This window comes from Asterias rubens, chromosome 12, assembly GCF_902459465.1.
Source record: "Asterias rubens chromosome 12, eAstRub1.3, whole genome shotgun sequence".
Taxonomy (NCBI): domain Eukaryota; kingdom Metazoa; phylum Echinodermata; class Asteroidea; order Forcipulatida; family Asteriidae; genus Asterias; species Asterias rubens.
In genome coordinates this window covers 10367467-10383931 of record NC_047073.1, presented here as the reverse complement: position 1 = coordinate 10383931, position 16465 = coordinate 10367467, and the positions used below count along the sequence as shown (strand labels likewise).

General features: G+C 37.8%; 1 protein-coding gene across 1 annotated transcript in view; it reads left to right on the top strand.

Annotated features, from left to right (window-relative positions):
* The first annotated feature begins 269 nt into the window (after positions 1 to 269).
* LOC117297864 (low-density lipoprotein receptor-related protein 1-like) overlaps positions 270 to 16465 on the top strand; it is a 34283-nt gene continuing 18087 nt past the window's right edge. The window contains exons 1-15 of the mRNA XM_033781032.1: positions 270 to 539; positions 3777 to 3893; positions 4256 to 4387; positions 4854 to 5063; positions 5728 to 5889; positions 6946 to 7074; positions 7792 to 7956; positions 8783 to 9001; positions 9621 to 9800; positions 10531 to 10803; positions 12236 to 12364; positions 13220 to 13459; positions 14000 to 14113; positions 15065 to 15377; positions 15895 to 16116. Coding sequence (XP_033636923.1) covers positions 461 to 539; positions 3777 to 3893; positions 4256 to 4387; positions 4854 to 5063; positions 5728 to 5889; positions 6946 to 7074; positions 7792 to 7956; positions 8783 to 9001; positions 9621 to 9800; positions 10531 to 10803; positions 12236 to 12364; positions 13220 to 13459; positions 14000 to 14113; positions 15065 to 15377; positions 15895 to 16116 — 2684 coding nt within the window. The 5' untranslated portion in view covers positions 270 to 460. The remainder of the gene's footprint in view (positions 540 to 3776; positions 3894 to 4255; positions 4388 to 4853; positions 5064 to 5727; positions 5890 to 6945; positions 7075 to 7791; positions 7957 to 8782; positions 9002 to 9620; positions 9801 to 10530; positions 10804 to 12235; positions 12365 to 13219; positions 13460 to 13999; positions 14114 to 15064; positions 15378 to 15894; positions 16117 to 16465) is intronic.

The window sequence follows — 16465 nt, the reverse complement described above, 5'->3', positions numbered from 1 at the left end:
GAGTTCCGCATCTTGCGCCTACGCCGCTCTATAATCTTTGGGTATTATAAACTATCAACAGCTCTCCATAGCTGCAAGTAAGTTTTTATGAAAAAACTTATTTTGAGTAATTACCAATAGTGTCAGTGCCTTTAACCAATACCTCCATGCCTTGACCCAGACCCATTTTTATAGAGCACATGGTATATGCATAGCGCAAGAGGTAGATGATTTCCCTCTACTTTCATATCCCCATATTATTGGTAATACATTTCAGGTCCGAACTATACGACAGTAAGCTTGCGTTTGATTTATTTACGTATGCTACATCCTGTATCAATCTAAACCACCGTGGAGAGACAGATGTGCCAGCCCAGGGGGTTCAAGAGTGCAGCAGTTCCTATATAAGCGATCGGTTAGAATACCAATTATCATTTCCAGTAGTTCTTGGGGTTGTGTATCCCATCAACCTACCGCCAAGATGCTGTGGATCGATAGCAGGGCCGCTGCAAAGCTGTCTCTTTACTTAGCACTTCTGGTCGCTTTCCACAAGGCAAACGGTAAGTCTTTTTCAGGGCGAGTACCTTATTGGTGATCTGGCTCCAGTTTAAAGGCCCTTGGCACCTTTGGTAATTACTCAAAATAATTCTTAGCATAGAAACGTACTTGGTAATCGAGCAATAGAGAGCCGTTGATAGTATAAACCTTGTGGGAACCTATAGTGCACTGCTTCCTGGTGCTAGCTCTATATGCTCCAACATAACCATGGAGCTATAAACATGATCTAACGAAGTTTTTGAGAAAAAGAAAATATATAGTACTGAATCGTATTTTATTTCGAAACTGGAACAGACCCCATAAAATAACCCCTGGGTGGGTAACAGCATTATGAATGATAATAGATGAAGTCAATGCGGAAATGAGTGTTACTGTTACTGTTATTTTTAGAACAGAAACAGACATTGTATTGATAAAACCCACACATGTTGATTTTAAATAAAAAGACATACTTTGCGTCGCAATTAATTTTAGTTTATCAGTAGTGTCCATCAAAAACTTAAATTTATCTTCCCTACACGCAATAATATCAAAGTCTTTGAATTGACCAATAATAACTAAACCAACATAAAGCTCCTAAGGTCATGGGCAATCTAGCAGAAAATGGATTTCTGTTTCAACATCAAGGTGACATTTCTGGCACATTCTTTGGCTTGACTCTAACCCAATATACCTCCCTATTTCAATAAGTAGCTTGTGTGAAGTGAAAAGCATCTGACTGAAACGGGCCAAAACTCAAACTGGGCGTTTGGATACGGTATGTCCCGAGGCTTATTCATTTGGCCAGATTGAATTCAACAGTCATTGTGCAATCTATTATACAATTCAGAAATAAACACATTACGTTGTTTAACAAAAAATACGTTTCACATTCCTTCGGTTGTATAGCTCAGATATGTTCTGTGGCGCATTACAGGTGACTGAATCAAAGGGTGCGTTCGTTTAGCTGCCCTGGGTCTACCCCGGTGTGTGGCGGTTTTTTTTCCCAGGACGAACGTGGGTAATTATCTGCACACGTTCGTCCTGGAAAGAAAAAAACGCCACACACCGGGGTAGACCCAGGGCAGCTAAACGAACGCACCCAAAGTATTTTCTAAGCATGAGTAATACCTAAGGTTTGTGGTTAAGCCCTATAGAGTTTGATCAACTTTGAAGGAGTTGTACAGAATGGAATCCCTGTGATTACCACTCAATTTAAACCAGTAATTTAGCATTATGTTTACATTGCTCTACGTAAAAAGGAAACATACCAAATCCACCCCGGACTGCGTCATTGGGTGTACGCCTATTCACATTTAAAATAAACCTTAACCGATTCAAAGCTTCAGTTTGGTTACTTTCTTCCAAGTGACAGCTGAACAATATGTTAGTATGGGCTTCAGTAACTTGTCAAGAATTCTTAAAAGCAGATGGGGGCTCAAGATCATTCCCTACATGTTATCGAACAGTTAAAGCAGTTTTAGAAGGTTTGTCACGAAGATTCTTGTTGTTTAGTTTAAATGAGCCAGATGATTGAAAAATAACACCTAAATATAGATCGCCACTCGCACACTTTCAATTTCTTCTTGGTTAAAATTAAAATTGGGTATGCCCATTCCGAAACTTGTAAAGATCGCTGTTGAAAGTGACAACTTTGGTGTTAACAACAAGTCTCCACTTGTTACAATAGCTTTCAAGCCTTTTGAGTAAGAGTTGAAGACCCTCTTGCGAATCAGATAAGAGAACCAGATCATCAGCTCACAATAAAAAACAATATTTTCCGGGTACCAATTTCTACTCCATGAAAAGGAGCTCGAAAGAAGAAACAAAATAATTCTACTTCAAATCATCATTATTTGGGCCTAATTTTTTTTTATAAACATTATCAAAGGTGTCTCGTGCCTTTACAAGTAATTATAGACAACTCAATGTCGGTATTGCAACCCTAGTAAAAAGAATTGATACTGAAAATGAGCTGTTAACTGGATGCTTTTCAATTGGGGGATGGAACCTTTCCACTACCATGAAGACCATCAGTTAGGCTAACATTGATCGAACCGTAGACTTTCGTTTCCATAGCATTCACAAACTGGATTTTTAAGAATAGGCCTTTAACTTATATCATCGAGTGAATTTTAGGAACAATTGTGTCGATACAAAAAAGTCGTATCAAGTAGACAACTCAGGCATTTTTTGTTATTTAATTTTATTTATTTATTTATTTAACACTTAGTTTTAGTTTTAAAATCAGAATAACACATTCGTGTGTATTACCAGACCTTGATTTTTATTCTTTGAGAGGGCAAGGCCATTTTTATTTCGGCAAATTAATGACACTTCCACTGAATTCTGAATGCTAATTGAAACTTTTGACAAAGGGGCACCAAATGACCTCGGACAACAGAGGTCACGGCCATCGTATAATTCGAAGCATGCAATACTAATTAAATAACGACAGTTCTATACTAATTGGAAACAGCGTATTTTTTTCCCAGCTGGATTGTTCAAAATGTTTAAATTTAATTGACGGCACAAAGAGATTTTACTTCTAAACGGATTCATAGAGCTCCACAAAATAATGCAAGTGAAACATTTATAACATTATTTTAAAAAGTGATAATCTATTTCAATTGTTATTAACTTGCAAATGTATCTGAATTGCTATTTGTTTTGCAAACGTAATCATCGATTTGAATTGCTTTTAATTTTCCAAAGTGATGACCTATTTGAATTTCTATACTTTCAAATGTGGTGATATATTTGAATTGCAAGTGTTATGATCTATTTGCATTGATATGTCATAAATTTAATGATCATATTTGAACTGATTATGTTGCAAATGTAATGATCTCTTTGAATTGCTATTTTCTTACGAATGTAATGATCTATTTGAGTTGCTATGTTCTTACAAAAGTAATGATCTATGCGAGTTGCTATTTTCTGGCAAATGTGATGATCTATTTGAATTGCTATTTTCTTGCAAATGTACTAATTTACATGTAGTTGAGTTGCTACTTTCTTGCAAAATGTAATGAGATATTTGAATTGCTATTTTCTTGCAAATGTAATCTACTATTTGATGGCTATTTGGTTTGATATAGGACCGCAAGCCGAAATTATGGCAATTTCTTGCTTTTAAGTGTTTTTATTTTTAACCAATGATTCCCTTATCTACCAGAAGGAATATTCACTTTCATTTTTCTGCCGTTCGTGTTGTGTATTTTTTGACATGTTTTTTTTTTTTTTTTTTTACCGTGCAGCATGCGAGAGCGACATTGAGTTTATGTGTGAAACGAGTGGACTGTGCCTGCCCGTTGACTGGAGATGCGATGGCCAATATGACTGTCTAGATGAATCAGATGAAAGAAACTGTGATGGTAAGAAGGCAATGAGGTTGAAACTGCACTTTTGGCTAAACTCTAGAATCCTGCCAGCACTTATATCTCCCTTACAGCCACTGGACACCCTTTCAGAATTAAAACTAACTCGGTAACAAGCAATGGAGAGCTGTTGATAGTATTAAAACATTTGGTTGTTTATGAAAATGAGCATTTGAACTTACCTTTTCGAAGGTCAAAACTTAGCGTTTCAGCTACCATTTTCTAAAAAGAGAAATAAAGTCCAACATCCGTTAAAAAAATAAAAATAAACCCCCTACGATAATAAATAAATAATAATAACAATATAAAACACTTTTTTTCTCTTTTTTTTTCTTTAAATTGAATTATCAAAATAATAGGGTATTATAGAAGTTGCGATGAAGAGACCGAATTCAGATGCAGTCGCACCAGCTGTATACCCAAGGGCTGGCAATGTGATGGTGAGGAAGACTGTGTAGATGGCACCGATGAAGATACAGCCACCTGTTCAGGTAAGTTATATCATACCTTATTATGGTAAGCAAAATGATTTTTTTATGTGCTTAGCAACACTTTATCTTGAGCAGTTCTATAAGCATGTAATTACAAATACTTGCTTAGCATAAATAACTTTTGCTTAAAAAATATAGGTTAACAGCTACAATACCATACAGTTACCATTCCTGTGACTGATACCCCGTTAATTTCATACTGAGCCAAGAAATTTGCTTAGCAAAATGTTCTGCTTTTACAGTTTTATGAAAATGGCCCTGTTTAATGAAGCAGCTTAGCCCTACAAAAATGTGCTTACCGGAATACGGTTACCAGCCAAAATACCACGTCACTTGTCTAATTTGTGACTGCATGGTATCCTGACCATTTCTGCTTAGCAGAAAATTGTTGAGCAGTATTTTCTGCTTCGGCACCTCTATCAAATTTGGCCCTTGTGACAATAGTTCTTGTTGGGTTTACTTCCAGATTTATCTTGTGACAGCACTCAGTTCCAATGTGGTTCTTCTAAGTCATGTATTTCAAGTGCTTGGCAGTGTGATGGAACTGAAGACTGTGAAGATGGCTCTGACGAGACGAATTGCACAAAGAAAATGTGCCAAGAAAACGAGTTCCAGTGTTTGAAGTCTACCAAATGCATCCCTTCGAGATGGACTTGCGATGGCGATAATGATTGCGGTGAGCTTCTACAAAAAATCTTATGCAAGCAAATTATTTTTTACATACAACAGCATTGATAGTTTTTATTTTTATAGGACCTTCCTTACAGCTTTTTAAAGGAAGACACAATGGCCTCATAGATGTTAAACAGAAAGTGGAAACTATTTAAACTTCATCTCAAAGAGCTGCCACAAAAAAACCTTGCATTGGCCACCAACACCAACGTCAAACAATGGAAACGTGCAGGCACTTGCGTGCTGCGCACAACTCTCTAACCAGACCCCAGTGATGGAGTATGGGGCTTGGGACCTCATGTGCAAAGGGTACAGGGATGGTATTACAACAGTTATACACTGTCCAAAATAGAATGAGGGTTATCTGTGATAGATACACCTCTAAGAAATGTGTAAAATACGAGAAGATGAAGCTCAGTTTTAGAAGCTGAACAAAAAGCAAACTTACTAGTAAAAAAACACAAAATTAGGGGAAAATACCATATTCAAAAATTTAGGGTCACTTGGGGTATAGGAAGCAAATCTATTGGTGGAGGGAATGCCAAACCTGGTTTGACTACATAACCTTTCAATTTGTTTACAATCATTATATGTACAAAATATGTTCTATTTCAAGTACCAACAAATTTCGCAATCCTCCCTAAAAAATTCCTTTTGCTTCTTTGTAGATGATGAAAGTGATGAGCATGACTCAGTGTGTAAAGACCAGACTCCAAATTGCCCTGGGAATGAAAGAAGTTGTGGTAATAGACAATGTATTCCTGCAATATGGTGGTGTGATACTGAAGAGGACTGCATAGATGGTTCTGATGAAGCTAACTGTGATGCAAGTAAGTGGATAATTTGGTGGCAGCAGTGGGATCTTATAAATTTCATTATATCAAGAAAAGCTACGATTGCACAATAATTAACTTAGAGAGGTTTGTGGTAACACCGTGTGAATATCTTTATTTGAGTATGGTTCTGAAAAGAACCGGTGGTTAACAACGCAACATTTTGATCAGTAGGCCCTATGCTCAGGGGCCAATTTCATAGGGCTGCTTAAGCAAAAGATTTGCTTAAGCACGAAAATAGCTCACTTATTTTTCACATGTTACTGGCAAAAATGTCATGCCATATACATTGCTTGTGACTGGTATTTAGCTGTTATTTACTTAGCATAACAATTGACTGGAGTCTTGGCCTGCAATTTGATTTTACTAAGCAAGGATTTTTTTGCTTAAGCAAAATTTTGTGCTTAAGCAGCTCTATGAAATTGGGCCCAGATCATCTCTAATATGCTTAAGTACAAGGCTCAGTGATATTGTTTATGAACAATGCCAATTTTAAATGTTACCACGTGCAAACAAGCATGTGAGAAATACAGTGTGGGTATTGCCTAAAAACTAAAAGTGGTTATAATATTTGAAAGAATAACAGTTTGTTACTTCTAAATTGTTATTATAACAAGTTCAAATGTTCAGTGTATCATAAGTGAAACAACCACAAGAAGAATACAGTTGGGATATTCACAAGTTCATATGCAAAACGTTTATAAGTATTTCTGGTATTTGAAAGAATAAAGTTTTATATTTATAATATTGTTAATATAATACAAGAACTTCAAAAAATGTCAGTAATAAGCATTATGCAAGTCGTCATGTATCATTGAAAAATTGGTAACACACATCTTTTATTTTCTGTAATAATGATTAAGTCACTAAAATAATAATAATAATAATATTAATAACCTTAATTATATAGCGCTTTTTACAAAACCGATACAAAGCGCTTAAAAAAAACAAAAACAACCAAACAAAAAGAGTACAAAACTGCATTTTTTACAAACAAACAATGCAATTAACAATGACCAAAAAACCCCAAAAAGCTTTGTTTTTCTATTACAGCTACCGAAGTCCCTACTGATCAGACTGAAGAGGTTATCACATGCTCCGAGTCTCAGTTCCAGTGCCTGCGGACGCCCCCAACGTTGTGTATTCCCATGCAATGGGTTTGTGATGGTGTCGCTGAATGCTGTAAGTCTGTCAAACCCAACGAGGATTTCCTGGTTACTCGCGGTTCATTTTGAAAAAAAAAAAACATACGTAAATCACTCGACATGAAGTGTTTAGATTTGTAATAATGAAGTAATAAACCCCAAAGGAAAACAGTAAGGGTAAACTTTCAAGGTATGAGGGCTATATTTGGGTTGTTAATCCAATTAAACTATCAGGTGGCACATTGCACCTTACTCCTGGGGCTGAAACAGGTACTGCCTTTCTAAGGGTGTAGGTAAGGCCGTGTCCGAAACGACGACTTCGGCTACAGCTACGTCTAGATCAGCGCGTCTACCAGTGTTGAAGAATAGCAGACGGGCACGATCTAGCCGTAGCTGTAGCCGAAGTCGCCGTTTCAGGCACGGCCTAAGGGTATTATCAACTAGTAGGAGCCAGGCTGGTAAAGCAGAGTGCATAACCTTCTCAGTAATAACAAAGGGCATATATAGAGCATCACCCAGAAGTCTCCATGCGACTTATGAAGAGCAGAGATCGAGTGCAACCTACTGGCACTACACCAACACTAATCAACTTAAAGTTGATTAAAGCTGATTGTATTTTTTTCCTAAGATTGTAGGCAAGGGTATTATCAACTAGAAACCCGGCTGGTAGAGCAGAATGCACTACCTTTTCAACTTAAAGTTGATTCAAGCTGATTGATTTTTTTCAAAGACCAGTTTTTGATTTACCTTTCAGCTGATAACAGTGATGAAGATCCTGCAAGATGCAACGCAGAGACCACAGAGAGTCCTTGTTCAGGTGAACTGATGTTCGCCTGTAACAGTGGAATGTGTGTTTTGAAAGCTTTCGTGTGTGACGATTCTGAAGACTGTGATGATGGGTCAGATGAAGTAGGGTGTGGTAAGTTCAAATCACGTCTCTTAAACAGCCAATAAAGGATGATCTCAAATATATAGATATTACAGTTTTCTAATAGCTGGAGTCCATCCAGGAAACATAAAAAATATAACGAGTCTCTTACCTCGCGTTAAAACATGGTAAAAATGGGTTTTTCTCCAGAACACTACATACAAAATTTCTGAAAAACGTGGGGTCAAACAAACCCACGCGACAAAGGAATCGTGACGTCAGTGGCGGCTATTTGGTGTGGAAATGCCAAAGCTGGAGAACTGTGTTAAAAACCAATAGGGGAAAATTGTCACTGGCGTCCAGGGTCATTATAATAGATCAGCCGGTTTTGACTCTCGGCTGAAAAAGCCGCGCGGCCGGGTGCACTTTTGCCTCGAGTTATTTATTACTAAATGCAAAATGGTTATTAACCGGTATCTGCGATGTCTATTTGGCCATAAAAAGGTAATAGTTGACATATTGAGATAATTCTTTATTGGTTCTTTAAAAGTAGTCTTGTTGATGAAGTTGACTGCAGTAAATTGAAACCGACTAGCACAAAATGTTCTTCACCGGCAGATTTCAACCAGGTATCTCCCCAGCTCTGCACATTCCTGCGTTAAAATAAAAAGAAAGACACCTACTTGATTTCACAGTTCTCCCGTGTTTCTTAAAGGCACTGTACACGTTTGGTAATTGCTCAAGATATATTATTAGCGCCAAAACTTCATTGGTAACGAGCGACAGAGAAACAACTCCCCCTGAAGTAACAGAGATTTTGAGAAAAAATTATGGAATAAGATTTTACATTGTTGTATTTCCATTCAATCAATTCAAGACGTTGAACCAGTAAACCCTTGTGGAGATCGACAGTTCAACTGCCAGTCTGAGGGCAAATGCATTCCATCTGCGTGGGTTTGTGACGCGGATAGGGATTGCTCTGATGGTTCAGATGAAGACTATTGTGAGGAAGCATCGTGCCAAGAAAACGAATTTCGGTGCAAGTCAAACGAGTGTATCCGAAAGCAATTCGTCTGCGATGGAGATCCAGACTGCCGTAAGTAGAACTGCCATAAATGTCATGCCATGTTTACAGACCCAGTAGGGCCTACAACCAGATTGGTAATTTTATGTCCAAGAGAAAGTTAGAGTTGATATGAAAGATTGCTGATTGTAAAGTTCACTCCAGTAAAATTCTTCTAAAGAAAATATTTTCCAAGTCAAGAAAATATCATTTGAAGACCCCTCCCACCCAAAATAAATTCAAATTAAAAATTCAAAAATCACAATTACCTATTTTTATTGCCTCAATCAAGCAAAACATCCCTGATAAAATATCAACTTTTCTCCACTAAAATTTGTTCAAGTTTCCAGGAAGCAGTGAGCATTCAAGCATACTAGACTCAAACTCTGGTGTTTCTGAACAGCAGAGTGTGGGTTTCGAGTCCGGGTCTTGACACTTTTGTCCTTAGGCAAGACACTGAACAATTAGTGATATGTCCTTGGGGGGGGGGGTGGGATGGTTCTGGGATTGGCAGTGTAACGCACTTAAAAGAACCCACGCCAGTCTTATTTTAAACATGGCTTGGAAAAAAAGTGATTTGATATAGCACTAAAAAAGAACAATGTATTATTGTCATTATTATTACCATGGCTTCTTTTTCTTCTTGACTAAGGTGATCAGAGTGATGAGGAAACCGAACTATGCAGAACCGATGTGCCGGCCGTGGTTTTACCAATTTGCCCCACAGATCCTTCAAAGTTTGTCTGCGGGAGTGGTGGGTTGTGCATCTTCAAGGCGTGGTTGTGTGACTCGGAAGGGGACTGCTCAGATGGATCTGATGAAGAAAACTGTGGTAAAAAAATATTGCATCACTGGTATCTGGGAGAATCTTATCTCAAGAGAAAAAGAATGCAGCTAGGAAAACCACCTGGGTTGATTGATGACCATTATTCAATCTATACATTGCTAAGCAAAGATATATATATTGCTTACCAGCCTAAAATACTAGACAATGTGCAATACTCTTCACTTGTTTTCTGCAAATTTATTCAAAAATTTAATTGTAATTGTTATTTTAATGATTGTACTGTTATGGGAACATTGAATCAACTCCTGGAGGAAATAAGGAGTGCTTAGAGGGGAAAGGGAAAGGTATAGGTTTGGTAATCACTCTTAAAATCAATAATAATAATAAAAATAGAGAATATTTATAAGGCGCCAAAATCAACCCATGATAATAAAAACATTACTGGTTAAAATTACCGCAGCTTTTGATAGTATAAATAATTTTTAAGAATCAATTCAATTTGAAGTAATGCGGTTATGGAAAAAAATATCAGGTTTTTATTCCACAGATTCTGAATCTGAGAAACCTTACTGTCAGAAACATTGTTCAGATTGTGTATTCCCATTCTGAATTATTCTTCTTGCGGAGACAATAACCGCTCCGGGTTTTCGCTAACAACCTTTGAAATAAATTTTTAGTGTATGTATCTACATAATCAACATTTAAAACCTGACATATACTTTGCCCTTTAAAAAGGATAAGCTTTAGAATTTTTTTTTTGGTTCAATGTCATCAGGGTCAGAAGTCTCGTGTGCCGTCGGTGAATTCCACTGTTCATCCAATCACATCTGCATCCCTGAGGAATCACTTTGCGATTCCAGACTAGACTGCATTGATGGACAGGACGAGATGGAGTGCCCTAGTGGATGGACTAGTACCCCGCCTCCTCAGACCACGACATGTCCCAGTGCATCCGAAGTCATGTGTGGGAGCGGGGAGTGTATTTTCAGAGCCTGGTTGTGTGACCGGGAAAATGACTGCGAGGATGGCTCAGATGAGCAGAATTGTGGTGGGTTGTTTTACTTTTCTTTTTTAGTTTTAACGATACAAGTCTTATAATTTATTTTTTTTTTTACCCCTATACAACGATGTGTTAGTACTGTTTTACGAAAAAAATCTCAAATATTACTCAAGTGGGATTCGAACCCACGACCCTTGCAATTCTAAAGCAGTGTCTTACCAATAGACAACAGAAATTGCAAAACTAACATTCTCTATTTCTGATTCAAATTTTACATCTATTAGATACAAGTCTTTTTGGATGAAGATTGCATTTTGTTGTTTATTTTGTTGTTGAATTTATCTATCACACAATAGCAAAGTGTGATGCAATGGATAAGATTTAATAAGCCATGTCCGAATTCATGACTACAGCTACGACAGGAATTCTAGGTACAAACCACATCTAAGCAAAACCGGCAACACAATGCACTGATTTTGGAATATGCGGTACACGAATATAAATCTTGCATTTATTAACATGTGAACCACAACAGGGTCTATCTCGGAGCAAGTTCGAGTGTGCACAATGGTTAACTTAAGTTTGACCATTTTGACTCGAACCCAGGCTGGTCGACCATTGGTTGACTACTGTGGTCGACCATTTGGAACCAGCCTCGAGCCCATGGTTTCTTCACTGGTCCCAACAGCATGTTCGTTGCTAGTCTGTGGTCGACCACTGGTGGACTAAATGTGCGCACTCGAACTTGCTCTTGGCAGCTTGATTTATTTTATGAATGAGACAAAAACAGCTGGGATTCCGGTTTCTTGTTCTATTTCCAAAGATGAGTTCGGGTATATTCTTAAGCTGGCACCTACATACATGTATTTGCTATGTGACTTCACAAAGTATCCCATCCCTTACAAAAGAAATGCCAATAGAATCCTATAGGATTTAAAGACAGTGGACACTATTGGTAATTGTCAAAGACCAGTCTTCTCACTTGGTGTATCTAAACAAATGCATAAAATAACAAACCTGTGAAAATTTGAGCTCAATTGGTCGTCAAAGTTGCGAGATATGAATGAAATAAAAAACACCCTTGTCACACGAAGTTGTGTGCTTTCAGATGCTTGATTTCGAGACCTCAAATTCTAAACTTGAGGTCTCGAAATCAAATTCGTGGAAAATTACTTCTGTCTCGAAAACTATGTCACTTCAGAGGGAGCCGTTTCTCACAATGTTTTATATTATCAACCTCTCCCCAATACTCGTTACCATGTGAGGTTTTATGCTGATAATTATTTTCAGTAATTACCAATAGTGTCCACTGCCTTTAAAAAGTATTACTTTAGCATTCTTATAGATTTTTCGTCACATCTTTGAGATTTTTATAGGTTTTTCTGTAAGAGATAAGTATTAAGCTTAATAAGTATAGCATTGAGTTCAACGATAACAGTAAAGAGTTAAGTCCTATGTGTTGTCTTTGGCTCTGTTGTAGATGGCACGTATTGCAACATGGCAACAGAATTCCAGTGCCAGAATGGGCAGTGTATTCCTGTGAGTTGGAAATGCGACAATGATCCAGACTGCTTGGACGAGTCAGATGAGGGAACAAGCGTCTGTCAAGGTATTATTCATTATCTATAGACACTTCTCACGCTGTCACCATCTTGGTCATGTTTCCTGTTTCCAATAACAGTAATGAATGCATGGCACCAGACTATTATTTCGTTTAGCCTCAGTTTGGTTACAATGAGTTGCAATGTGGAGTAAAATCAAGATGACCACACCATGATAAAGGTCTATTCACATAGGTATCAACCTTTTCAATCTTTAAACAGAACTCATTTAAGATATGAAAAGGTTTGAACACCATGTAATGACTATCTCTAATGAGTTGGGGTGGTTCTGAAAAGGACCGTTGGTTTAAACTCAACCTTTCAATCAGTTTGCACTGATCGTCTTCTGGAGAAAGCTGGACTCTGATGCTGCATGCTGCTTAAGAACTCATAAGAATCGAGTTCCGAAGGTGTAAGAAATATTTGATGATTTAGTCGGAAGACACTTGTTGGTGGGAAGCAGAGCTGGCAACATTTCAAACCTGGGAGAGTGTATATGCTTGCTAATAACCAACACATTTGTTTTTGCAGATTTTATGGCTCATGTTACCAATATGAATTGCCACTGCCCTCAATGAATATTTGTCTGACAGGAAAATTTGCCTTGATAAAAACAGGATTACCAACCAAATTTCCATGTGATTTTCAGGATAAGCAAACAATGGCTGAATACCAGTAACAATTAATATGCAACAAAAGGAAATTTTGTTGGAAATCCTGTTTTTATCAAGGAATTATCGAGGAAGAAGTTTCATGCTAAGCAAATTTTTGTGCTTAGCGGCTCTATGAAATGAGTGGTGTATAAGATGAATAATTGTGAAATTGCCCGCCTATAATCATTACTCCCTCTTGATGATTTACAGACCAAACATGTTCTGATGATGAGTTTACCTGTGATGATGGATCCTGCAAGCCATTTTCAGTTCGCTGCAACGGCGTTCAAGACTGCTTTGGAAACTCCGATGAGAAAGACTGCTCAGGTGTTTGTCCAGCACCAGATCGGTTCCGGTGTCCAAACAATTCTTCTTGCATCTTGACCTCTCAGCTTTGCGATGGCATTGATGACTGTCAAGGCGGGGTTGATGAAACGGAGTGCACTATTCGTAAGTCAAGACTGCAGATGATAAGAATTTATAACATTTTATTTTAAGGTGAACAGGAATGAGGATAAAGGTATTGGAGTACACGAAGACGTACACAAGTTGTAGACAATATGTAGATAAGATAAAGATAAGGAGATACAGATCATATGTAGAAAAGATGAAGACAAGTTGGAGATAAGATGAAGGTTAGAAGAAGGTAAGATGAAGGTTAGATGAAGGTAAGATACAGATAATAGTTATGTTGAAAAGATGTGGACAAGATGTAGAAAAAATAAGGATAAAATGTACACAAGATGCAGACAAGATTAAGATAAGATGTACACAAGATGTAGACAAGTTGTAAATAAGTAGACCATTGGTTTTTTTTTCCATTATGGCAGAATACACTATTTGTCTTAACCACAGCTGGGGATTCAGAAACAACAGTGCCCAATCTTTAGCTTCAATAATACTTCACTTTCACAAAACAGCCGATGCAGAAATATAAGATATGGCAAACTTGGTATAATCATTTCTTTTTTGGGGTCTATTTTATTAAAGAGGCATGTAGTGATGACAATGGAGGTTGTGGAAGCAGACAGTGCATTGACGTCCCCAAGGGTTACTACTGCAAATGTGGAGCAGAGTATCAGATCACTGAGAATGGATGTGAAGGTTTGTTTATAGAAATGTAGAGACAAGGAAAGGAGGTCGGTCCTCTACTTAAACAGGATAAGCATTCACCAGAATACACAAGCGGTAGCATCATGATGACCCCAAAAATATGAAAAAATCCTAAGTTCTGATTATAATTCCCCCATGATATACAAAACGCAATAAATACTGGTTTACACAAAGCACAGCACATCACAGTCACTTAATTAAGGGCGGAGGGTCACCACTTGAGGCTGGCCACATACAAGTTTACAATATGTCTACCAGCTGGGAAAACAAATTATGAGTAAACCAACACAATACTTATAGACAGCTTTGGGGTCTTATCCCTCCAAGATAAATAGTATAGGAAACCGATGTGCCCTCTCTTGCTCATTTTAAAATTCATCATGGTACATTTTTTTATCAACTCATTCAATTCAATGCAATCAAACACAGGCTAAAATGAAAAAAGAAAATGTCTGGCCCCATTTTTGGTGTACTGATTTTTTATCAGAGCAAATTTTTTGGCTGTCAGGGAGGGAATGTCAGGGATTATGACAGCATGAGGTGGGTTGCAATACGCGTCATCGACCGCCGTCTTTAATGTATTAACGAGGGAAAAGTGCACGCGTGCACGCCCTGTTTAGACTCTCAGCCAATGGTAGCTCGTTCACACGCTCAAAATTTATAAAATATGGTGGCCGATGATGCCTTTTGCAATCCATCTATAAAGATAATGGTAAAGGTCAATAACTATACTAAGAGGCATACCTGGTACATTTGCGGCTTACATCCATTTTGAGTGTGTTTGAAATTCAAACCAGATAACACCCAAACATGAAAGCCTTGTGCACATTTTCCATTTTTTTTGTTTTTGTTTAAATTCATAGGTAGTTCAATGTGACTTTTCAAAGACTAAGAACACAAATCATGATTTCATACTTCATGTCTGATTTTTAACCGATCTAGATATTGATGAGTGTGCACAATCCGCAGACAGCCTTTGCCCAGGCATAATCTGCACCAACAGAGACCCAGGCTACATCTGCGAGTGCCCCCATATTATGTCATATAATGTCGACCTGGACAACCGGACCTGTGTATTTTCCAACCCTTTACCACCTACGCTCCTTCTAGCAGACCGTACCGCAATCAGAAAACTGAATGGTTTTAATCAGACTGTTGAGCTTTTTGCCGATGGGATACCAGCCGTGGCCATTACATATGACCCTAGTGAGCACGCTGCTTATGTGAGCGATGTTGCAGCTGGAAATATTTACCGGTAAATTTATGTGTCTTTCCTTTTTTATTTGACAGAGAACCTAGCCCAGTTATTTTCTTCGCAATATTCACTATGTTACGTCTGTATTATGTGACTCAGCAAAGACACACTTCCAAGATCTTAAGAAATTGTCTCAAAGCCTTGATAAAGTTCCATTAAATAGATTAAAAAATTACAAACACTATAGACAATTTTACAGGGATTCTCGGCAAGTAATAAACCGGGATATTGCCAGGATTTCTCTATCCCTGTGGGATCCCAGCAGAAATCCCAGCTTCATTTTCTATTGGGAAGCTCATAACCTATTGAAGGTTTCCATCTGAGTGACTGATTAAAACAGAGTTGTTAAATCACAAGTTCACATGAGAAACCACCACTGTCAAGCTGTTTAACAACATAATTACGTAGGGTTATTGCAAACTACATGTATTTCTCACCATACACAGTTTTAAATCTTGACTGTATTTCTGGTCATGTCCAGTTTTCTAAATCATTTTATCTTTTACTTGTGGCACAGGATTAGATTATCTGATGGCTCTGATGACACCCAGCAAGTAATTATCAATGATACTTTAACATCAGACGGCTTGGCAATTGACTCCATCTACGGTAATCTGTACTGGACTGACACAGGCGACGATACAATCAATGTTGCTAGATGGGACGGCAGTTTCAAGAAGACGCTTATCAATGAAAATCTAGAAGAACCTCGAGGAATTGTGGTTGATCCACTTGAAGGGTAATTGCATTCCATCTTATGAGCTATCTGCAAAGTGTTCTTACTAGCATTTAGAAAAACGAGGTTATTCTGTAATACATGTGGTTCCTACTTATACTTGGATAAACAAGGTTATTGCTGCAAAAAGTTCTTACAACATTTAGAAGAACGAGGTTGTAGCTACAAAGAGTTCTTATGTACTACCAGTTAAGAACTGACTCCGCGGTACAACAGTTAATTACGATCCTATAAGCTAAAGTAGTAGTCCAAGCCTATTTTCTATACCATCCGCCCGGGTAATAGTTAAAAAGCAGGACAGTTCTTTTCAGAACTGAGAAGTCTCCCGAACCCCCGAACATCTACTCCGCGG